General features: G+C 68.9%; 1 protein-coding gene across 1 annotated transcript in view; it reads right to left on the reverse strand.

Annotated features, from left to right (window-relative positions):
• Positions 1–22,633, reverse strand: part of ITPR3 (inositol 1,4,5-trisphosphate receptor type 3) — a 70,992-nt gene that overhangs the window by 7,682 nt on the left and 40,677 nt on the right. The window contains exons 15-47 of the mRNA XM_036414609.2: positions 21,987–22,148; positions 20,301–20,473; positions 19,570–19,689; positions 18,701–18,883; positions 17,669–17,920; positions 17,439–17,583; positions 16,565–16,706; positions 15,795–15,994; positions 14,795–14,924; positions 14,275–14,332; positions 13,299–13,464; positions 12,166–12,330; positions 12,016–12,090; positions 10,463–10,588; positions 8,997–9,119; positions 8,715–8,915; positions 7,797–8,048; positions 7,419–7,544; positions 7,211–7,336; positions 6,014–6,134; positions 5,500–5,690; positions 4,563–4,711; positions 4,339–4,447; positions 4,158–4,248; positions 3,863–4,032; positions 2,445–2,619; positions 2,105–2,286; positions 1,803–2,003; positions 1,576–1,686; positions 1,048–1,143; positions 802–903; positions 620–706; positions 86–196 (exon numbers count right to left, since the gene is read on the reverse strand). Coding sequence (XP_036270502.1) covers positions 86–196; positions 620–706; positions 802–903; positions 1,048–1,143; positions 1,576–1,686; positions 1,803–2,003; positions 2,105–2,286; positions 2,445–2,619; positions 3,863–4,032; positions 4,158–4,248; positions 4,339–4,447; positions 4,563–4,711; positions 5,500–5,690; positions 6,014–6,134; positions 7,211–7,336; positions 7,419–7,544; positions 7,797–8,048; positions 8,715–8,915; positions 8,997–9,119; positions 10,463–10,588; positions 12,016–12,090; positions 12,166–12,330; positions 13,299–13,464; positions 14,275–14,332; positions 14,795–14,924; positions 15,795–15,994; positions 16,565–16,706; positions 17,439–17,583; positions 17,669–17,920; positions 18,701–18,883; positions 19,570–19,689; positions 20,301–20,473; positions 21,987–22,148 — 4,821 coding nt within the window. The remainder of the gene's footprint in view (positions 1–85; positions 197–619; positions 707–801; positions 904–1,047; positions 1,144–1,575; positions 1,687–1,802; positions 2,004–2,104; positions 2,287–2,444; positions 2,620–3,862; positions 4,033–4,157; positions 4,249–4,338; positions 4,448–4,562; positions 4,712–5,499; positions 5,691–6,013; positions 6,135–7,210; positions 7,337–7,418; positions 7,545–7,796; positions 8,049–8,714; positions 8,916–8,996; positions 9,120–10,462; positions 10,589–12,015; positions 12,091–12,165; positions 12,331–13,298; positions 13,465–14,274; positions 14,333–14,794; positions 14,925–15,794; positions 15,995–16,564; positions 16,707–17,438; positions 17,584–17,668; positions 17,921–18,700; positions 18,884–19,569; positions 19,690–20,300; positions 20,474–21,986; positions 22,149–22,633) is intronic.

The raw sequence follows: 22,633 nt of genomic DNA on the forward strand, positions 1-22,633 counted from the left end.
GCACACGCACAGGGGCTGGTGAGGTGGCGCCCAGCCGGGCCCCCCCCCCCGGGCCCCCCCCAGCCACCGCCCGCCCCAGGCGCACCTCGATCTGGGACGTGTGGCTCTCGTAGTAGGCCAGGGGGTCCTCCTCCTCCTGCTGCGCAGGCGCTGAGGACTTGAGCATCTGCGACAGCTGCTTGTTGTTGAGGCTCAGCTGGGGTGGCAGGGGCGCCGGGGTCAGGCCAGGCAGCCCCCCCAGTCCTGACCCAACCCAGCTCTGAACTACAACCCAGCGAGTGACCCCCAACCAGAACAGCCCACCCCAAAAGGGTAGGAGGGGGTGGAGAGCCGTGCCCAGCCGGTCGGTGACAGGCAGTGCCCTCCGCAGTCTGGCCAGGGGCACCAGAGACCCTGCTCCCACTCCAAGCCCGTCACCCCTGGAGCTCGACCCCCCAATTCTAGCTCCGCTCACAGATCCTCGCTTTTTACAGGTCCAGGCCCCGCCCTGAGTTCCTGGCCCCGCCCCACCTCATCCCCTAGTGGGGCCCTCAGCTCATGGCCCCACCCCCAAATCCCAGCCTCACCCCTGTGAGTGCCCACCCACTCCCCGCCCCCTCCAGCCCGCCGGGGCCCCCACCATGGAAGAGATGCCCTCGGCCTCCTCCTCCTGGATGCGCTTCACGGGCTTCAGCAGGTGCTGCAGCTGCTTGTTGTGCCTGGAGAGCTGAGCAGAGGCGGTGCCATCACCGAGACGTGGGCGTGGGGACAGGGGCGCGGGCAGGTGGGGGTGGGGGAAGGGACGGAGGGAGGGGCCGGTACCTGCAGCGCCAGGATGTAGATGTTGTGGCCCACTTCTCGCGGGCTCACCTCCGAGTTCTCACGCTCCTCCTCCTGCAGGTAGGCCTTCTTGATGACGTCCACCTGGCGGGGCAGCGCCTGCTCGAATGCCCTCTTCCTGGCGGTGGGGGCCCCAGCCTGCCCACCTCCACGCCCCAGCCTGCCCACCTCCACACCCCAGCCTGCCCACCTCCACGCCCCAGCCTGCCCACCCCCACGCCCGCCTACCAGCTCCTGCGGCCGCAGGCTGATGAGGATGCGCTCGGCGTTCTCGCTGTCGTGCCGGCTCTCCATCAGACCCAGGAGCAGCTTGGAGGCGTTGTCCTGGGCGGGGGGCAGGCCTCAGTCCAAGGGGCCCCCCTTCCCCCCCAGTCCTCCATATCAGCCCTTCCCAACCTCCCCCTCCCCGCAGACTCGGGGGGCTTGCTGAGAAGGGTCCAGGCCACCCACAGCCTTCACCCCGCGCTGCGGCAGCCACGACCCCCAGACAGCAGGCACAGACAGGAGGCCCTCAGATCAACGGCATATGTGTGCTTCTAGAGTAAGTGTACACGCGGCGAGTCTGCTCACACACTCACTCGTGTGTACAAATAAGCATACACACATCACACACAAGGAACCTGCACACATCACATGCACATATCACATGCACACGTCACATGCACACATCACCCCTTGCTTGCACATGCACAGGTCACATGCACACGCACATGCACACATCACACACACACACGCATGCGGGCTGCCGTGCCCCACCTTGAGCTGCAGCACCAGGTCCATCCGGTACTTGCACAGGGGGCTGATGTCGTTGAGGATCAGCGCGGTGATGATGTCTATGCCGTTGGACTCGTGCGTCACGATGCAGGTCTGGCGGGAGCAGGCGGGCGTGGGGCCGGGCCCTCAGCACTGTGGTGGCTCCGGAGGCTGGGCCTCTCCCTGGGCCAGCCTGCTCCCCCCAGGGCCACGCCCGCCCGGCCGCTCACCTGGTTCTCGTGGCAGGGCCCCTGGCAGTACTCGGTGAGCGTCTCCAGCGTCTGGATGACGAGCCCCACGTTGTCCTCGTTGATGTAGAGGCCGAGCAGCCCCAGGCCGCCCGTGGTGCTGCCGCACATGATGTCCAGGAACTGCAGCGTCTCGCACACCAGGTTGTAGTTGGTCTTGTTGTTCTGGCAGCGCAGGAAGTTCTGCGGGCACAGGCGAGGGGTGTGGCGCGGCTGGGGGCGGGGGACCCCCGGGGACGCCCCTGCTGCTGGGGGCGGGGAGGGCGGGCGTGGCGGGCGCTCACCTGCAGGTCCCGGTTGTGGTTCTCACACAGCAGCTGCAGGAAGCGCAGGATGGGCTGCATGATGAGCACGGACATGCCCATCTCGTTGCTCTGCACACGCTCGCCCACCTCGTGCCCCCGGCGCAGGCTGGGGACCAGCGAGTAGCGGGAGGAGCCAGGCATGGAGAAGGAGGCCACGCGGCCTGCAGGGCGAGGCCTGGTGAGGCTGGGCTGCCAGCGGGCGGGCGGGCCCGCACCCTGTGCCCCTGCCCTGAGCCCCCTGCGCATCCTGAGCCTCTATCTCTGTTCCGGGCCCCCTCCCCCTGCACTCTGACCCCACCAGCCAGCGCTCCACCCCGACCTTTGGTGGTGGGGTCTGCCGGCTCCCGGTCCTCGCGGGGCTGGCTGCCCAGGTCGCTCATGTTCACGGCCACGGTGGACTTGGTCTCCTGCTGGGCCCGCTTCATGCGGTCGTGCAGCACCTTGAAGAAGCGCTCGGACTTCTTGTCGCTTGTCATCAGGTTGTAGAAGGATTTCTGCGGGCGCAGGGTTAGGCGGGAGGCAGCCTCAGCACGGGGCCTGGCTCTCAGCAGCCCTGGGGAGGCCCGAGTCCTCTGACCTGTGCTGCAGGGTCAGGGGCGGGCACAGAGGGGCCCCAGACACGCCCAAACCAGACTGAGGCTGGAGCCAGGCCAGCCCTGCACACGGCCACTGACGCCGGGGGCTGGCACTGCCCCAGCCTTCACCTGTGCCCGCAGCAGCCGGGCGTCCCTCGGACATCTAAGTCGCTTCCCCCCTCGGCTCGAATCCCTGCCGTGGCCCCCTCGCCGGAGGAAAAGCCATGCTCCCAGCGTCAGGAGGCCAGGCCACAGCCTTCCATCTCCGACCCCAGGCCCCGCCGCTCACGCCTCCTCCGCCTCTTCCAGCCACATCAGCCACTTCCTGCTCTGCCCGGGGCACCCTGCCACTGTCCAGCACTGCCCTCTGGGCCTTCCCGCACATTCCATCCAAGATGCCCTGCCAGCCATCCCCGCCCCCCATGCCCTCCGTCACATGGAGGTCAGTCACGCTGTTCCTCCTGGGCGTGAGTGCCGAGGGCACGTGGCTTTGCTCCTCTCACCGCTGCCCCCTGAGTGCCCGCAGCACTGCGCAGAGGCCGGGCTCTCACTGACAGAACGAAGGAGCGAGTGGGCACAGCCCCAGGGGGCTTTGGGAGGAGGCAGGCCTCTAGCACCAAGGCTGAGGAGGCTGTGGGAGAGGAGGAGGCCTGAGGAGGAAGGTGGGCCTAACGCAGGGCGCGGTGTGGGACACGGCTCAGGCCTGGCTGGAGCAGAGCAAGGCGGGTGTGGATAGAAACGTGGCCACGTGGCTGGCCGGCGTGGCTCTGGCTGAGCGTCAGCCTATGGACCAGGAGGTCATGGTTCGATTCCCGGTCAGGGCACAGCCTGGGTTGTGAGCTTGATTCCCAGTGTCGGGCATGCAGGAGGCAGCCGATCAATGATTCCCTCTCATCGTTGATGTCTCTATCTCTCCCTCTTCCTTCCTCTCAGAGATCAATAAAAATATTCTTTAAAAAAGAAAAGTGTCCACATGACACAGGGACGGGTGGGGAGATGGAGCTGCACCAGCACCCTGCCCGGCAGCGAGGCCCGAGGCCTCAGCATCTCGGCGCTGCCCCCTCCTGCGGGGAGGCCCCACCCACCGCGGTGAGGGCCGGCGCGCACACACACACACACACACACATACACACACACACACACACACACACACCCGCCGCACCTGGATCTCGGTGTTGCCGCCGTCCAGCAGGCGGATGGCCAGGCCAATGCTCTCCTGGAAGATCTTCTCGTTCTTGGTGCTGGTGATGAGGTCGCACACCAGCTTGGTGGCCCCCTCCTTGTCCAGCCGGCACTGGGTGGCCGCGATGGCCGACCAGTCTTGGTCCAGGCCTGGAGCGGGGACGGGATTAGGGGGGACTCACTTTAGGGGGTGAATGAGGTAGGAGCTCGAGAGGGCAGGCCCAGGGCCTGGGCAGACGGGCCCCCTGGAGGCACAGCGAGGAGGCGGCACTGACCGATGCCCATGGAGTCCGGGAGGTCCCCCCGCGAGCTGGACTTGCGGTTCTGGAGGTAGTTTTGCAGCAGCATCTTGCGCAGCTGGTTGCCCTGGGGACGGAGGAGGCCCAGTGACTCGCACCCTCTCCCCGGGCCCCCAGCCCCAGCCCCCGCCCGCCGCCCGAGCCGCCCGGCACTCACCCGGTCCCCGTACTTGGCCTTCTTGAGCAGCATCTGCTGCAGGGTCCGCAGCACCTTGACGCACAGCTTCTCCTCCGACTGCATGAGGTCCTTGGTGTGCTGGATGAGCCTGGGCGGGGGCACAGGGCAGCCGCTGTCCCCCTCCGTCACGCCCGACCCCGACCGGGCACCCCAGCCTGCGGCCTGAGGCGGCCCGCCCTGCCTGCCGCCCCGCCCGCCCTCACTTGGACAGGAAGCCGCCGCTCTCGCAGCGCTGGAAGGCCTCGCTGCCCTCCAGGAAGAGCAGCTCCGGCCAGTGCAGCACGTCCACCAGCACCGACAGCTCCGCCTGCACCAGAGGCTTCAGGCGCTCCTCCAGCGCCGTGATGATGTCCTGGGGGCAGGGGGGCAGGGAGATGCAGGGCCCGGGCCCAGGAGGCGACGGAGTGTGACTGCCGTCTCTCCCCCACCAAGCAGCCCACGGCGCCCCACCCGGCCCTGCACAAAGCGGGCCGACCGGCCGCTCAGAGCCGGCTGCGAGCTGCGGGCCTCCAGCTCTGTGACCCTGGCAGCCCCGCCCTCTGGGCCCGCCTCCTGCAGTGGGACCATCACCGGCCCGCGAGACCGAGGACAGGGACGCACGGCCTGGACGGACCCCGAGTGAGCACAGCCCCTCTGGTGGCCCCGGGTTCTCCCGCAATGGGCGGCCGAGGAGGGCGCGGGCAGACAGAAAGGGGCACTCCTCAGCACCGCCCTCCCCACTCCCAGGCCCCCCCACAGCTCCCGGGCCCCCACCCTGCAGCTCCCGGGCACCCCCTCCAGCTCTCGGCCCCCCCCCCCCGCAGCTCCCGGCCCTCCCCTCAGCAGCTCCCGGCCCCCCCCCCCCGCAGCTCCGGGACCCCCCTCCCCACAGCTCCCAGGCACCCCCCACAGCTCCCGCCCCCCCCTGCAGCTCCCGGGCACCCCCCGCAGCTCCTGGCCCTCCCCTCAGCAGCTCCCGGCCCCCCCCCCCCCCCCGCAGCTCCCTGCCCCCCCCCAGCTCCTGGGCCCCCCCCCCCCGCAGCTCCCGGGCACACCCCCCCCCGCAGCTCCCGGCCCCCCCCCGCAGCTCCCGGGCACACCCCCCCCCCCGCAGCTCCCGGGCACACACACACACCCCCCTCGCAGCTCCCGGGCCCCCACCTGCAGCTTCTCGATGATGTTCTTGTAGTCCCACTGGTTGGCCGTGGGGAGGACGCGCGGGAAGGCCCGTGTGGCCGCCTTGTAGTTGGAAGCGTTCCGCTGGGCGGCAGCCACACAGCTGGCCCCGCTGCTGAGCAGGAGGCTGATGTGGGCATCCAGGTCCATGGGCAGCGAGATGCCCCGGCCCTTGGCTGGGGGAGAGAGGGGGCTGAGCCAGCCGGAGGGAGAGCCGGGCTGCCCGCTGGGGACAAGGAGAGCGGCACCGAGGCTCAGGTGCAGGGAGCCCGCCTGCCTCTTCTGTTTGGGTAAAAGGGGGGGTTTCTGCCTCTAATTTCACCCTGGATCCTGCCCCTCTCCCACCCCCACCCCCCGAGGACAGCCACCCAGCCTTGTCCTCAGGGCGGACTCGGGGGAGAACACCTTCTCCGCTGCCCACGCGCGGTTAGACCCAAGGACTCACTGAGAAGGCCCGGGAGCGGGGCTGGGCGGGCGCCCCGGGCGCGAGGGCACTCACCCACCATGGCCAGGGTCCGGATGCAGGCCTCCACCGAGCCCTTGTGCTGCTGCTGCAGCCACGGGCACTCGAGCAGCCGCGTGGTGGACTGCAGCAGCTGCACCACGATCGTCTGGTGTGTCTGCGGGAAGCAACGCCCGCTGAGCCGCCGCCTCCCGGCAGCCGCCGGCACCGGAGCCCGAGACCCCGGCCTGTGTCTGCGGCTGCAAAGGCCCCCCTTCCCCCAGCGCACAGCCTGCCCACGCCCACAGCACCCGAGACCCCCAGCTCCAGGTCTGGCCCTGAGCCGGGAGCCGACCTTTTCTCCCTTCCGGAAGCTTTTTAGATAAACTAACGCTGTGCAAGCCGCCATGTCTGCCGGTTTAAAGGTAATAAAAAGGCACACACCGAGAAGTCTCTGCCTCCCTCCGACCCCACGCCTCCACTCCCTCCACTCTGTCTCCCTGACCCCACCCCTCCACTCCCCCTCTCCCTTCCTCCGACCCCACGCCTCCACTCCCCCCTCCCTCCGTCTGACCCCACCCCTCCACACGCCCACTCTGCCCGGGGCTGGAGAGGGGCAGGGGACGCTGACACTAATGACCAGAGTCCCCCAGCCCAGAGGGGTCCTGGGCCCAGACTCGGTGTCCAAGGACACCCCCCTCGCTGTGAGGGACCAGCAGTTCTCTGGCCGCCCTCCGCGCACTGCCCACTGCACCCTCCCCCCCTTCCGGGGTTCCTGTGTGACTCGGGGGGGTGGCGGCCCCTTCCTCCGGGCGCCCGGCCCTTCCATTCCGGGCTCCGGGCTGTGAAGTCGGCTGGGCCGGGCTCAGTGGCAGCTTGTGCGCTGGCCGGTCTACCCCTCCCGTCAGGGGCCCACTCCCCGCCCGCTCGCTGCCACTCCCCCGCGGGCCTGGCCCTGGCTCTGCTGTCCGCGGGGGGAAGCGTGCCCCCTGCCTCCGGCGGCGAGGCAGTGCAGCCAGGCGCCCTGGCCCCAGCACCCACCACCCGAGGGAGCGAGCGAGGAAGTCCCGCCCTACGGAGGGGCCCGCGTCGGCCCCGAGCGCAGTCCTGAGGCCACGGTGCCCCTGCGGACGGTGGTCAGTAACGGGGTGTTGGCCGTCCGGGACGGGAGCTTGGGGGACGTGGTACCAGCCCTTGTGTAGCCTTTACGCACGACGAGCACAGGTGAAGGTGCCGAGCCGCCCCGCGGCTCACCTGCAGGGAGGTGCTGTTCTCGGAGAACGGGGAGCTGAAGAAGGCGCTGATGGTGTCCAGCACGACGCTCAGCACGTACTTCTCCAGCGTGGGGTCGGCCAGGCGCTTCTCCCGCTTGCTGCACACCTGGGCGAGAGAGGCCGCGTCCCACCCGCGTCCTGCCCGGCCCCGGGCCGCCCACCCCACCCCCGGCCGCCCAGGGACAGACCCGGGCCATGTCCAGCGTGAAGTTCTCGAAGAGCGTCCAGATGTGGTTGCTGGTGTAGATCTCCTTCATCTCCACCTCCGTGTCCACGTAGCAGTGGTTCACGAAGTTCACGTAGGCCATCTTCACCTGCGCGGGCGGGTGGAGGGCGGGGGGCGGGGGGCGGGGGGCGGGGGGCAGGGGGCGGAGGGCAGAGAGCAGGGGGCGGAGGTCAGGCGCGCAGGTCACTCTGCACTTCACTAATCCCCACACCCCACTTTCTGCCCACGTCCCACCGCCCTCCCACGCTTCCCATCCTGTCTGCCCACACCCTTCACCCCGGGCGGAGAGGCTGCTGGCCCTCCCGGCCCAGCCCCCGCCGGCTCCCGCGGACACGGCCACCTCGGTGATGCAGTCCTCGTGGGTCACCACGGACACCACGTCCTCCAGGGGCAGCAGGGAGGTGCACTTGATCTCCGTGTAGACGTTCTTGCCCTCGGCGCAGGCGGCCAGCAGGTCCACCAGGGAGATGTGGTACATGAGCGGGCTGTGGTCCTCCACGCCCTCCCGGGCCGCCTTCATCATGTCCAGCAGGTGGGCCAGCGAGGCCTTGTCGTTGTAGAACACGACCACGTCGTCCCCCGCGTTGGTCAGCTGCGGGCGGGCGGGCGGGCGGGCGCGTCGGACCCCGGCCCAGGGCCCCGGGCACCCCTCCCGCACCTACTGAACCCCGCGCCCAGGAGCTCCCCTCTCCCGCTGGGAAGAGGCGCCTCCTCCAGGAAGCCCTTCCTCACCCCACTCCGCCCGGCTCCCGGCCCCCTCCCGTGTGCCCATGCGTGTGCTGTGCACCGTCCAGGGCCCATGCTGCATCTGCTCATGTGAGCGACGACGTCACCCACGGGAATGCACCAGCGGTGGAGGACGGCACGACACAGCACACGCGTGTCCTCCGCGAGTTCCTGAGCGCACCTCAGTGTGGCTCCTCCGCCCCGCCCGCCCCGCGCTGCATGAAGCCCTGGATCAGGTGCTCACTGAGCACCTACTGTGTGCCACATGCTGGGCCCTGGCAACAAGCACAGGACATGGTCTGAGCCCCCACCCCCAAACTTACTCTCCACCGACTCCCCGGGGACAAGGCCCTCGCCCGGAGCCTGAGGACGTGTCAGTCAGCGATAACGTGACAGTGTGAGCGCCAGGCCCGCTGTCTGAGCTCCGCTCCGCCGGCCGCCGCGGCCCTCCACACCCAGCACCCGGAGCCCCTTCCGGCCGCCCACGCCTGCGCCCGCCGCCCGAGCCCTCTCCGTGGCCACGGGCCCTCACCTCAGTCATGATCATGTCCTGGCACTTCTTGACGTACTTGCCCTCGGCCTTGATGACGGTGTGCAGGAAGTCCAGGTACTGCACGTGGCGCCCGTGTGTGGCCAGCAGGTGCACGAAGTGCTGCAGCACCGGCTCGCTGACCTCCGAGCACAGCTGGTAGTTGTTCAGGAAGATGTGCTGCATGGTCTCCGCCTCCAGGAGCTGTGCAGGCGTCCGTCAGCGGCCAGGGGTCCAGCCGCCCGCCCGCCCGCCCCCACGCCCCCACGCCCGCCCGCAGCTCACCCCCGGCGTGAGGAAGAGGTGCAGGTGCTTGTGCAGCAGCGCCTGGTTGCCAGGGTTCCCCGCACAGAACTTCTGCAGGAACTGGTGTGTGTAGCGCAGGATCTCCATCATCTTGGCATCGCCCTGGGCGCAGAGGGGGAGGGTGCTGGGCGCTCACGGGAGGACAGGGGGTGGGGTGGGGATGGGGGTGGGTCCGGGCTTGGGTTCAAGGTGAACGCTGGGGCTCCAGGTCAGGATATGGCAATGTGAGGGGCAGAGGGGCAGAGGAGGCGGGAGTGGGGGAGCAAGGCTAAGGGGTCAAGGTCAAGTGAACGCCAGGATGATGTCAGGGTCAAGAGTCAGAGGCTTGAGACATATCAACACCAAGGCCAGCCCGGCCGGTGTGGCTCAGTGGTTGAGCATCCTATGAACCAGGAGGTCATGGTTCGACTCCTGGTCAGGGCACATGCCTGGGTTGCAGGCTTGATCCCCAGTGAGGAGCGTGCAGGAGGCAGCCAATCAATGATTCTCTCTCATCATCAATGTCTCTCTCTTTCTCTCTCCCACCCCTTCCTTTCTGAAGTCAGCCGAAACCGGTTTGGCTCAGTGGATAGAGCATCGGCCTGCGGACTGAAGGGTCCCGGGGTTCGATTCTGGTCAAGGGCATGTACCTTGGTTACGGGCACATCCCCAGTAGTGGGAGTGCAGGAGGCAGCTGATTGATGACTCTCTCTCATCCATATTTCTAACTCTCTATCTCCCTTCCTCTCTGTAAAAAACCAATAAAATATGTATTAAAAAAAAAAAAAAAAGATCAAGGTCAGCCAAGGTGAGGAGGGGAAAGGTCAAAGACTGGGATAGGGCTAAGTTTGGAGTCCAGGAGGAGGTTGGGGTGAGGAGCAAAGTCAGGAGCCAGGGTGAGGCCAGAGTTGACACTGAGGATCAGGGAGAGGCTAAGGCTCAAAAGTTAAGATGAAGCTGAAATGATCAGGATTAGACCAAAGAAGACAGAAGCTGGGTCAGGGTCAAGAATCACAGTGAGCTGGTTTGGCTCAGCGGTAGAGCATCGGTCTGCAGACTGAAAGGTCCCAGGTTCGATTCCGGTCAAGGGCATGTACATTGGTTGCAGACACATCCCCAGTGGGGGGTGTGCAAGAGGCAACTGATCGATGATTCTCTCTCATGGATGTTTCTAACTATCTCTCTCTCTTCCACTCTGTATAAAATCAATAAAATATATTAAAAATAAATAAATAAAATAAAAATATATACATAATAAACATTAAAAAGAAAAAGAATCAGAGTGAGGCTGGGGTCAAATCCAGGTCAGGCGGATCAGGCTGAGGGCAGAGGGTCAGAGGCTGAAATGCTGTGAGGCTCAGGCGTGTCGGGGACGGGTCGGGATGAACACGGCGAGGTCAGCACCGGGGTTGGTGGTTTGGGCTGGGCCGGGGTTTGGGGCGAAGCCGGGCAGACGTCGGGGTCACCTTGTCGTAGGGGATCTGCAGCAGGTCCAGCATGACCTTGTGGGCGTCCATGTTCTTGAGCAGCCGCTGCTGCTTCTTCCTCATCTGCTCCCCCACACCGCACATCTTGTTCAGCCGCTCCAGGATCTGGGGGGGCCGGTGTGAGCCAGGGTCCCTCCCCCGCCGCCGGCCTCCCGCCCCAGCCCCCCACAGCCGTCCCCGCGCATGGCGGACAGGAGCCGTGGCCACTGACTCAGGTCACGGGAACAAGGCAGGGACCCACCCCCACCCCCACCCCCACCCCCACCCGCGAGTACAAAGGAGGATGTGCTGCCCGGGAATTTCTACATTCCTCCCGCTCCCAGCAGGCCCATCTGGAACTCAGCGCTGTTTTAACGCCGGGAAAGCTGGGAGACGTCTATGTGAGGGCCAGCAGCCAGCAGAGCTGGAGGCGGGAAAGCCGGCCTCCCTGGGGACTCCACACTCACACCTTTAACCCCCGGAGCTCCAGGGCCGAGACCCTTCCGGGGACCCCACACTCACACCCCTGACCCCCCAGAGCTCCAGGCCGAGACCCTCCCGGGGACTCCACACTCACACCCTCAACCCCCGGGAGCTCCAGGGCTGAGACCCTCCCGGGGCCCCACACTCATACCCCTGACCCCCCAGAGCTCCAGGCCGAGACCCTCCCGGGGACCCGCACTCACACCCTCAACCCCCGGAGCTCCAGGGCCGAGACCCTCCCGGGGACCCGCACTCACACCTTTAACCTCCGGAGCTCCAGGCTGAGACCCTCCCGGGGACCCCACACTCACACCCTCAACCCCCAGAGCTCCAGGCCGAGACCCTCCCGGGGACCCCGCACTCACACCCCTGACCCCCCACAAGCTCCAGGCCGAGACCCTCCCCGGGGACCCGCACTCACACCCTCAACCCCGGAGCTCCAGGCCGAGACCCTCCCCGGGGACCCGCACTCACACCCTCAACCCCCGGAGCTCCAGGGCCGAGACCCTCCCGGGGACCCCGCACTCACACCCCTGACCCCCCGGAGCTCCAGGGCCGAGACCCTCCCGGGGACCCGCACTCACACCCTTAACCCCCCCGAGCTCCAGGCCGAGACCCTCCCGGGGGCCCCGCACTCACACCTTTAACCCCCGGAGCTCCAGGCCGAGACCCTCCCCGGGGACCCACTCACACCCTTAACCCCCTGGAGCTCCAGGGCCGAGACCCTCCCGGGGCCCCGCACTCACACCTTTAACCCCCAGAGCTCCAGGCCGAGACCCTCCCGGGGACCCGCACTCACACCTTTAACCCCCAGAGCTCCAGGCCGAGACCCTCCCGGGGACCCGCACTCACACCTTTAACCCCCGGAGCTCCAGGGCCGAGACCCTCCTGGGGACCCCGCACTCACACCCCTGACCCCCCGGAGCTCCAGGGCAGAGACCCCTTGGGGGACCCGCACTCACGCCCTTAACCCCGGGAGCTCCAGGCCGAGACCCTCCCGGGGCCCCGCACTCACACCCCTGACCCCCCAGAGCTCCAGGGCTGAGACCCTCCCGGGGCCCCACACTCACGCCCTTGACGATCTGGTAGTTCTCGCTGCTCTTCTCCCCGGGCGGGGGCGTGAAGCCCTCCTCGTCCGTGGGCCGCTGGGGGCACAGGGGGGTCAGCCCGGCCCAGCCTCCGGGGCCCGGCCCGCTCCCCGCTCCCCGCACCCCACACACCTCCTTCTTGTCCTTGGCGGGGCCCGCCTCCACCTCCTCGCCCTTGCCGCTGCCCTTCTTGTCCACCCACAGCTCCGACTTCTCCACCATGGTCCGCAGCCGGTCCAGCTCCGCCTTGATCACCTTGTAGTTCTCCACGTCCTGGGCCGAGATCAGCAGCTGCACCTGCAGGCGGGGGGCTGGTGTGAGACGGCGGCCCGGCCCCTGCCCCACAGACACCCTGCCCCCTCCTATGGCTCACAGACACCCGCCCTGCCCTGTGGCTCTGCCTGTGAGAGGGCAGCCCGGGGCCCTGCCCCACAGACACCCTGCCCTGCCCTGATCAGCTTCTGGCCCTGACGTCTCTGCTCCGCCATCATCCCCTCCACGCTCACAAGCCCACCGCCTCCATGAAGCCTCCTGCGGTCCCCGCCGTGAGCTGCCTCACCCCTGGCTTCAGTCACTCACTGCCTCGAGTCCCTCGGCTGCGGCCTGCCACCTGTTCACCTGTTCGCTAGGACCCTGACAAGGGCGGGCAGAGCACACTGGCACCGCTGAGGGCTGCTCCCTCCCACGTCCCTCTCGGGGTCAGTGGTGAGGGAGGAAGGCTCCTGGCCCGACCACCCCCTCGGTAACACAGGAGCCGACAGGACCATGCTGCAGGGCTGCTGCCAGAATTCCGTAAGCGAATTCCAACACCCAGGCTGGCACACAGCAAGCACCTGCTAAATGCCAGCAGCACTACACAGGAGCCGCAGAGGCCACACCAGTCACAGTAACGAAGCCCTGCTGAGGGCTGACTGCGCGCCAGCCCTGCCGCGGAGCGCTCAGCAAAGGCGCGCAGACAGAGCCGGCCGGCTGCCGGTGTGTCCACGGCACCGGAATGACACGCCGTGAGCCAGGCCAGGGTGGAAGCGCCCGGGACGTACGGAGCGCAGCGAGGCCGACCCCAAACGTGCCGTGAGCTCCTCCTCCACCACCCCAACCCCAGGGCCCGCGCAGGCGGCGTGTGGCCGGGCAGCCTGCCTGCTGGAGCAGGTGGTCCTGGCGCTCCCCCCCCAAGCCCGGGCCAGGTGGAGCAGCAGACCTGCTTGAAGGTGTGCATGGCCTCCTGGCGCGCCCCCCCCCCCCCAAGGCCGGCGGAGCGGGCAGACCTGCTTGAAGGTGTGCATGGCCTCCTGGCGCTGGCTGAAGTGCTTGAAGAGCAGCTGCAGGGCCCCGGAGACCAGCGGCGGGTAGTCGTGCATGGTGAGGTGGATGAGCACGCGCAGGAAGGTGCGGCCGCCCTCGTCGTCCACCTCCAGCATGCTGCTGGTCTTCCTGCGGGCGGGGCAGGGGCGGCATGGGGGAATGTGGGGAGCGTGGCAGCCGGCTCCTCCTGGCACGCGGGGACGGCCGTGCGCCCGGCAGCATTCGCTAAAACTACCCATGTTTTCTCCCCGCCCGCCCCGCCCGCACAGGTCCCACGGCTCCCCTTGGTGGCACCGGAAGCAGAGCTTTGAGGGCAATCGTGGGCGGATACTGGGCCCTGAACACGGGCGGGAAATGTCTTTATCAGCCTCTAACCAAATGCAGCCTTCCTTCAGGGAGAAGAGATGGCGGTGCTTGTGCCCAGAGGTCTCCGTCACCTTGGAGGGTGGCAGAGGGCGGAGTGCCGCCGGCACCACGCTGCTGGGCGGGTGCCAGTCCCCGCAGGGCCTGTCACCTCCGCTGCTCACCCGCTGAGCCAGGCCGAGCAGCTGGCACACAAGCGTGTCTTCCCAGTGTTCTGATAACTGTGCCTCATGCCACTGGTTTCCTCTGTCATTTCATGTGCTTTACGTGTGAGTTTGAAAATGCCACCTCACAGGCCCAAAGGCTTCGCGAGACACAGGGGCGTGGCCTGGGAACGGGCGAGCCCACTCCCGGGCGACCCTCCCAGCCAGCCTCTGCAGCGGCGGGGGCACGCCCCGGCCACGTCCTGGTGCAGAGGCACCATGCCCCGGGGAGCAGGCCATGACCACACTCCTGGACTGGGCGGACTAGGGAGGGCCAGAGCGGAAAGCCCGGCCTTGGGAAATGCAGCCCATCCCCGGGCCTCAGGCCTGCGTTCCTATCACCTACCCAACCCCCATGTCCCCCCGGCCTTACCCCACTCCAAACATGGCCTCCGCCTGCTCCCCGATGCGATCCAGGTTCATGTTGGCAGCTGTGGGCAGTGAGAGGGCGGACGGGGCAGTGGGTGCCCAGGGCAGGGAAGATGGAGAGGGAGACACCCACCCCACCCGTCTGCACCTGGTGGGCGGCAGCCCCTCTGCCTGCCCTCCCTGGGGACCCTCCAGGGAACGGGCTGCGCAGCCCGTCCTGCGGGGATGAGCAGAGCCGGGGCTGGGGCTGGGGCTGGGGCTGGGGGCTGGGTCTGGCTCAGGTCCTGACTGGCTATGATTTGGGCAAATTCCGGCCCCTCTGTGGCCTCATTGAGGAGTGAAGGGACTGGTTCCTGCCTCTCCCCTCACTGGCAATGAGGGAGGCTGTGGGGACGGAGGCCTTTGCAGGCGGGAAGCAGGCAGGTCTGGAGCTGACCCAGGCTCCGCCCACAGCTGTGTGGACCCAGGGGAGGGGGGCCAGGGGAAAGCGGGGGGCGGGGGCGGGGGCGGGGGCGGGGGCTCACTGGTGGAGTCGAAGGCGGGGGCCGTGCCGTCGGCCCCGCTGTCCTGCATGGGGAACACCTCCACAAACTCCTTCTTGAAGACGGACAGCAGGTAGGAGATGCGGTAATCCAGGCGGACGTTGAGGATGAACTGGAGAAGGGGAGAGGGTGGGTGAGGACTGGGCTGGGGTGACAGGCACCCCGAATGAGCTCCAGCATTGGGGTCTCAGCACAGCTCTTTGGGGGATCACGGGACATCACAACCAAAACAATCAAGATGCTCCCCCCCCGGGGGGGCTCAGGGCGCCCCCTCCCCGGTTCCTATACCGCCTCTCAGAATGGGCAAGACCCCCCCGAAACCACTCAGCCTCTTTCCCAGCCGGACGCTAACAGGAAAGGGAACAGAGCTCCGGGTCTGAAGGCCAACTCGTGTCCTTCCCCCTGCCCTGCCAATGGGCCCTGAGTCTCCCAGGCAGGTCCACGGGGTCGCCCTGCAGGTCGCTGCAGTTCCCTTCCCATCCTCTGGGGGCAGCAAGGCAAACGCAAGGGTCCTATCCCTCCTCAAGGCCCTACCGGCCCCCTCCCATGTTGCTGGGGCATCTCAGAGGAGACCCAAGGAGGGGAGACTGTCTGCCCACCAGGAGGCTGGCTCTCCGATCTCGGGCTCCAGATCCGCTTCAAAACCTGTGTGAGGGGAAGCCCCGCCCCCTGCCCTGCCCTCCTGTGCAGTGGGTGGAGCCAGGATCGCAGGAGGGCCTGTCACAGCCCAGACTGTGTTCTGGTCCCTAAGTCTGGGCAGCGCCCGTGAACCTGCATTTCTGAGTCCCCAGGGGGGGTGGGGGGCAGACACTGCCGGTCCCAGGGCCGCACTGAGGTCCCAGGCTGCACAGCGACCCTCATGGGACACTGGTCTACGGGGATTCACCCACACCCACCTCCCCAGGCCCCCCCACCCTCCTGCCATTCCCACACCTCCCGCCGCGCTCCGGCCCGCCCCCAGCCGCCACCCCCAGCCCGGCACCTGCAGGATCTCCAGGATCTTCAGCTTGGTCTCCATCACCACGATGTCCTCATTCTCCTCGAACTTGCTTCTGTCCAGCGGCTCAGCGGGCCCGGCCCCGGCAGGCAGGCTGGGGGCCCCAAAGACGGACTGCTTGCGGCTCAGCACCATGGTGGACATCATGTGGCCCACGCCCTGGATGGACCGCCGCACGTTCTTGCCTGAGGCGTGGGGAACGGGGGGTCACGGAGGGCGCACAGCAGCCACCCACACACCCTCCCCACCCTCCCCTTCAGCTGCAGGCAAAGCCCGCAGGAAGGGCCAGGCTGGGAGGCGAGCTTGGAGCCACATCGGGGGAAAGGGAGGGCGGGAAGGTGAGGTGGGGAGGCCAGTGCGACCTCTCAGGCCGGGGCTGTGGACGGGGGGAGCACCGGGGACCAGGTGCCGTCCTGTGCATTGCCTGTTTACACCGCCTGGGGGTATCTCTAAGGGCAGGGCTGTGGCTCGTCCCTCAGGCTGCCCCCTTGCTCCTCTCTCTCCCCAATGGCAGGACTGTGTCCCCTGGTCAGACCAGGAGCTCCCCAGGCAGAACGATGTCTCCCCTCCCCTCCTCCCTCAAGACAAAGCTGCACCAGCGTCCACAGCACCCGGGCAGGGGGAAGGGACAGGGGGAAAGACCCCCTCACGGCAGAGCCAGGAGGGGGCTGCACGGGGAGGGGGGCTGGGACAGGACTTCTGGTGCTGAGAGGAGGCCCTGAGGGTGGGCACAGGGCCGGGCGGGCAGAGCTCACCGCTCGAGTCCTCGTAGGCCTGCAGGATGGCCGGCGGGCCCTGCACGCAGTCGATGATGCTGAGCAGCGTGCGCGTGAGCCGCAGCAGCTCGCTGAAGCTGTAGAAGCCGAAGTAGATGAGGTTGTGCGCCAGGCTGACCACCTGCGGGAGGGGCGGGGCCGTGAGCGCGGGCGGGGCCTGCGTGTGGTGGGCGGGGGCGGGGCCGGTGAGCGGGGCGGGGCCTGTGTGTCCTGGGCGGGGCCGGGCGCGGTGGGCGGGCCGGGCGCGGTGGGCGGGGCCTCAGGACAGGTGGTCCGGCCAGGGAAGCCAGGGCGCTCTGGTGTAACGGAGTCAGGTTCCTCTCCAGGCGTCCTCAAACTTTTTAAAGTGGGGGCCAGATCACGGTCCCTCAGAGAGCTGGAGGGCCGGACTATATGAACTACTAATTCCTACTGTAACACCTCGGCTGCGCTCACTGCCCAAAAAACCTGGCGGGCCGGATCAGACTCCTCTGAGGGCCGCATGTGGCCCGCGGGCCGTAGTTTGAAGACCCCTGCGGGCTGTGGGGCTGCGTGAACATGGAACCTAGGGCCACCCGACCCCAGCGGGTTCCTGAGGAAGAGAGGCCTGCAAAGGAGGCCACGTGAGGGGGAGAGGGCAGAACTGCAGGGCGTGGGGGTGGCTCCTGGCCGTGGCCTGGGACCCCGCCAGGCTGCGGAGGGGAGGGAACTGGGGGAAGCAGCCTTCTCCTGGGTCAGGAGAAGCCTCTCTCCGGGGAGCCTCGCAGTCCGCGCCCCGCACTGCTGAGGGAGGTGAGGGAGGTGAGGGAGGTGAGGGCAGGGACCCCACCGCCCACCCGGGGCGCATCGGGGCCCTGAGCAGGAGCCCGCCCACCTCGAAGGTGAGCTTGTTCTTGTCCTCGTTGGCGAAGGGCACGGCCTCGCTGACCACGTTGTTGAGGTAGTCCTCCACGAACTCCATGGTGCTGGCGAACTTGTTCTTCTTGTCGTCGCGGGCGGCGTTCAGGTTGGAGTCATAGCTGGGGGGGCGGGCGGTGACGCTGAGGGTCCCTGAGGGTCCCCCCCGGCCCGCGCCGTGCCCGGCCGCCCTCCCACCCCTCTCACTCCTTGATGGTGATGGCCGTGGGGATCTCGGTCCAGAGGCGGGCGAACTTGACGGGCGTGACCAGCTCCTGGGGGTCGCGGTCCACGTGCACGTGCAGCATCAGGTGGCAGAAGGAGGCGCGCAGGTCGAAGGGCAGCATCTCGTCAGCCATGCACAGGAAGATCAGGTCCACGCCCAGCTGCTGGGAGATCTCGTGGATGGCCAGGTACTGCCGGTCCAGGCACATGCGGGCAAAGAGCTTCAGCTGGTACCTGCGTGCAGGGGGCACGGTGAGGGCCTGGCGGTGGGGCCGGCGGGGGCTGCTGGCGGAGCTGGGCTTGAGGGACGATGAGAAAGTGGCCACGGTGCTTGGGCCACACCAGGCCCGGGCCGCTGTCACAGAAAGGGCACAGTTCTGAGCGAGACGGGATGGAAAATGCCTGGACTTTTGGTGTTTGCAAATCGCTCCCCATTTGCTAAGGACGCCAGTGCTGTCTGGCTCAGCCAGGACAGGCGCTGGTGGGAAGAGGGATGGCTGAGAGCAAGGCTGGGGTGTACAAGCAGAGTGCGTCAGGAACCAGCCTCGGGCAGGGCGAAGGCAGGCCTGGGGGGTGGGCAGGGGGGTAGGAAGCTGTTGGCGGGGTGACACACCCCTCTGCTCGGTCCTCAGCCCTGCCTCCCCCACCAGGGGCTCCTGCGCGCCGCTCACCGCCGTGCCTGGCGAGCTCCCTCACCTCCCTGTGCCCGTCTCCTGACCGCGCTGAGGGTGAGCAGTGCCTGCCGCACAGGGGCCGGGTTTGGGTGAACGCCGGGACGGGCGAGGAGCACTGAACGTCTGACCCGTGTCTAAGACGTGTGTGGGGCAGGTGACACAGCCTGTCCCTGAGCGGCGCCCGGCCGCGGGTCGCCCAGGGCTCCTCGGAGCCGCCCTGGTGCGCTGCCTGCGGGAGGTGCAGGCAGGAGGCCCGGGGGCCGGGGGCTGACCCCGAGGGGCAGCTGGGCCCCCCGAGGCGGCCGGGGCACAGAGCACGGGTGGGGGGAGGGGCGGGCACCTGTAGTAGCTGAGCACGTTCTCGTCGTGGGCGTTGCCGGCCCGCGCCTCCTGGGCCAGCTGCCTCACGCTCTTCTCGTGGTGCTCGTTGTTCTTGTCGGTCCAGGTGAGCCACACCTCCTCCTCCGAGTACTCGATGGTCAGGTACTCATGGGCCTGGGCCATCTCCTTCACCGGCCGGAGCCTGCAGACCACGGCCAGTCATCACCGGAGCCGGCATCACCGGAGCCGGCATCACCGGGAGCCAGCCATCACCGGGAGCTGACAATCACCGGGAGCCGGCATCACCGGGAGCCAGCCATCACCGGGAGCCGGCCATCACCGGGAGCCAGCCATCACTGGGAGCCAGCCATCACCGGGAACCGGCATCACTGGAGCCGGCATCACCGGAGCCGGCATCACCGGGAGCTGACAATCACCGGGAGCCGGCATCACCGGGAACCGGCATCACCGGAGCCGGCATCACCGGAGCCGGCATCACCGGGAGCCAGCCATCACTGGAGCCGGCGGAGCCGGCATCACCGGGAGCCGGCGTCACCAAGAGTGGGGCCGGGGTGGGACTCCACGCCAGAGCCCACCCGGAGCAGCCCGTCCGCCTCGTCCTCTTCCCATGGGGCTTGGCCCAGAGCCAGCCCGGCTCCCGTGCTGCCTGCCATGGGGACCCCCTCCCGCTGGGACCCCAAGCAAACCGTGAGCTTCCTGCGGGCAGGGCCGTGGCTCCTTCTCCTGTGCCCCCGCCCCCCCCGTGCCAGCACAGAGCTGGGCACGCAGCAGGCACTGGTGTGTGTCTGCGGAGAGCCTGGGTGCCAGTTCCAGCCTGAAGCTGGAGGCGGCCGGCCAGGGGGCGTGGACGGGACGGCGCCTGCTCACTCGGTCTGGATGAGAATGTCGCTGTTCTTGGGGTCCAGCACACACTTGCAGATGAGCTCCTGGGTGACGGGGATGGCGATGTGGTTGGACACACACAGGTCGGAGAGGTAGTCCAGGAACCTGGCGACAGCAGGGGTGGGAGGGGCTCAGAGCGGCGCCCCTTCCTCAGGGGCTGCACAGGCTCCCTCCCCAGACTGGGCAGGGGTGAGGGGTGGAGGGGGGAGGGCTGACCTGGACTGGGCAGGGGTGAGGGGGGGAAGGGGGAGGGCTGACCTGGGCTGGGCAGGGGTGGGGGAGAGAAGGTGGAGAAGGACAGCAGTGGGGGGGGGGGGGGGATGGTGGGGGCGGTGGGACCTGGGCTGGGCGGGGGAGGGGAGTTGGGGGGACAGCGGTGGGGGCAGTGTGGACCTGGGCTAAGCAGGGGAGGGGGTGGGGGGACATCGGGGAGGGCGGGGGCGGTGCGGACCTGGGCTGGGCAGGGGTGGGGCGGTGGAGGACAGCAGCAGGTGGGGTGGGGGGGCGGTGCGGACCTGGGCTGGACAGGGGTGGGGCGGTGGAGGAGGACAGCAGCAGGTGGGGTGGGGGGGCGGTGCGGACCTGGGCTGGGCAGGGGTGGGGCGGTGGAGGAGGACAGCAGCAGGTGGGGTGGGGGGGCGGTGCGGACCTGGGCTGGGCAGGGGTGGGGCGGTGGAGGAGGACAGCAGCAGGTGGGGTGGGGGGGCGGTGCGGACCTGGGCTCCCGGTTCTTGCGCACCAGGCTGACGAAGGTCTCCACCTCGGTCTTGGTGATGTGCTTCTCCAGCAGCTTGCGGTTGTTGTGCAGCAGCGCGGTGATGGTGTCCTCGGCCAGGATGTCGTAGCCGATCTGGGACTGCATCATGCCGAACTGCTTGGCGATGTGCTCCTGCGGGCGGGCGGGCCGGGGTCACGGGGCAGCTCTGCCCGGACGCCGAGACAGGCCCCGCGCTGGCAGGGACCGAGCCGGGCCAGCGGCACCAGGAGCGGAGCCCTCACCGGGCAGAAGGGGTGGTGACCAACACTCGAGGCCCAGGGGCGGTTAGGTGCCCGCCTCCCGCCGTGGGAGAAGGCACTCCATGGGGGCCGGGACCTGTGCCTGCTCCATGGTTCCCCCGACCCCCTGCCTGTACCCGCTCCGGGACCCAGGCAGGCCCCCTGCCTCTGTCTCCATCTCTGTCTCCACTCCGGGCCTCACCTGAGCCCGCACCCTCCTCCTGTCTGGTCATGACCCCTATGTCCCAGCCTAACTTGCATACGATCTCTTTATAACACAGGGAGCTATTGGGTGTGCGGGCTATCTCCCTCCGGGGTCAGGCCTCCGCGAGCGAGAGAGGGGCCTCATGGCAGGACCAGCTACGTACTGTGGGCCCCGTGCTAAGTGCAGCAGCAGGACCCTGATCAGCGGAGCATTAACCCAGCCCCGGCCCTCAGGCAGAGCCAGGCCGGCCCAGGAGGCCGCTAGAGTCAGTGGGCGTGTGGCGCCTCAGGCGGTATCTGCTGGGGGCCTGGGGGCCGGGGGCAGGGGGCCGGGGGCCAGGGCCGGGGGGCCGGGGGCCGGGGGCCGGGGGGCCGGGGGCCGGGGCCAGGGGCAGGGCCGGAGGGCCGGGGGGCCGGGGGGCCGGGGGCCGAGGGCCGGGGGGCCGGGAGCCGGGGGCCGGGGGCCGGGGGCCGGGGGGCCGGGGGCCGGGGGCCTGGGGCCCGGGGGCCGGGGGGCCGGGGGCCGGGGGGCCGGGGGCGGGGGGGCCGGGGGCCTGGGGGGCAGGGGGCCGGGGGCCGGGGGCCGGGGGGGGGGGCCGCGGGCCGGGGGCCGGGGGCAGGGGCCAGGGGGGCAGGGGCCGGGAGCCGGGGGGCCGGGGGCCGGGGGCAGGGGGGCCGGGGGCCGGGGGTAGGGGCCAGGGGGGCAGGGGGCCGGGAGCCGGGGGCCGGGGCCGGGGGCAGGGGGCCAGGGGGGGCAGGGGGCCGGGAGCCGGGGGGCCGGGGGACCGGGGGCGGGGGGCGGGGGGCCGGGGGGCCGGGGGCTGGGGCCGTGGGGCCGGGGCCGGGGGCCGGGGCCGGGGGCCGGGGGGCCGGGGGGCCGGGGGCCGGGGGGCCGGGGGGCCGGGGCGGGGGCGGGGGGGGGGGCCGGGGGGCCGGGGGGCCGGGGGGCCGGGGGCCGGGGGCTGGGGGCCGGGGGCCGGGGGGCCGGGGGCCGGGGGGCCGGGGGCGGGGGGCCGGGGGCTGGGGGGCCGGGGGCCGGGGGGCGGGGGGGCCGGGGGCTGGGGGCCGGGGGCGGGGGGCCGGGGGCCGTGGGGCCGGGGGCCGGGGGCTGGGGGGGCCGGGGGCCGGGGGGCCGGGGGCCGGGGGCCGGGGGCTAGGGGCAGGGGGCAGGGGCCAGGGGCAGGGCCGGGCGGCCGGCGCACCTGGTTCTTGCGGTAGTCCTCCTGGGAGTGCCGCAGCACCCGGTAGCACAGGCGGAACATGTGCTGGTAGGGGGCGTTCTTCTGGTCCGACAGCTCCTCCAGCCGCACCAGCGGGCCCTCGCCCCCCTTGTCCCGGAAGGGAGCCTTCAGGATGCCGAAGATCTGGGGGCGGAGAGCGAGGAGGGATCCCTCAGTGCTGTACCCCCAACTCCCCAGGAGCCTTAGCCCAAACTGCCCCTGCCGCAGCCACCCACATCACCCGCAGCTGATTCTAAGCTGGACTGAAATTTTTAAAACATATTTTTATTGATTTTTTACAGAGAGGACGGGAGAGGAATAGAGCTAGGAACATCAATGAGAGAGAAACATCGACCAGCTGCCTCCTGCAGGCCTCCTACCGGGGATGTGCCCGCAGCCAAGGTACATGCCCCTGACCGGAATCAAACCTGGGACATTTCAGTCCGTAGGCCAATGCTCTATCCACTGAGCCAAACCGGTTTCAGCTAAAATATATATTTTTAAATTGATTTTAGAGAGGGAGAGGGAAATAGAAACATCGATGATGAGAGACCATCATTGATCGCTGACCCTGCACACCCCCCAGTGGGGATCGAGCCCACAACCCTGAAACCATGACCTCCTGGTTC

Source organism: Pipistrellus kuhlii, unplaced genomic scaffold, assembly GCF_014108245.1.
Source record: "Pipistrellus kuhlii isolate mPipKuh1 unplaced genomic scaffold, mPipKuh1.p scaffold_m20_p_5, whole genome shotgun sequence".
NCBI lineage: Eukaryota > Metazoa > Chordata > Mammalia > Chiroptera > Vespertilionidae > Pipistrellus > Pipistrellus kuhlii.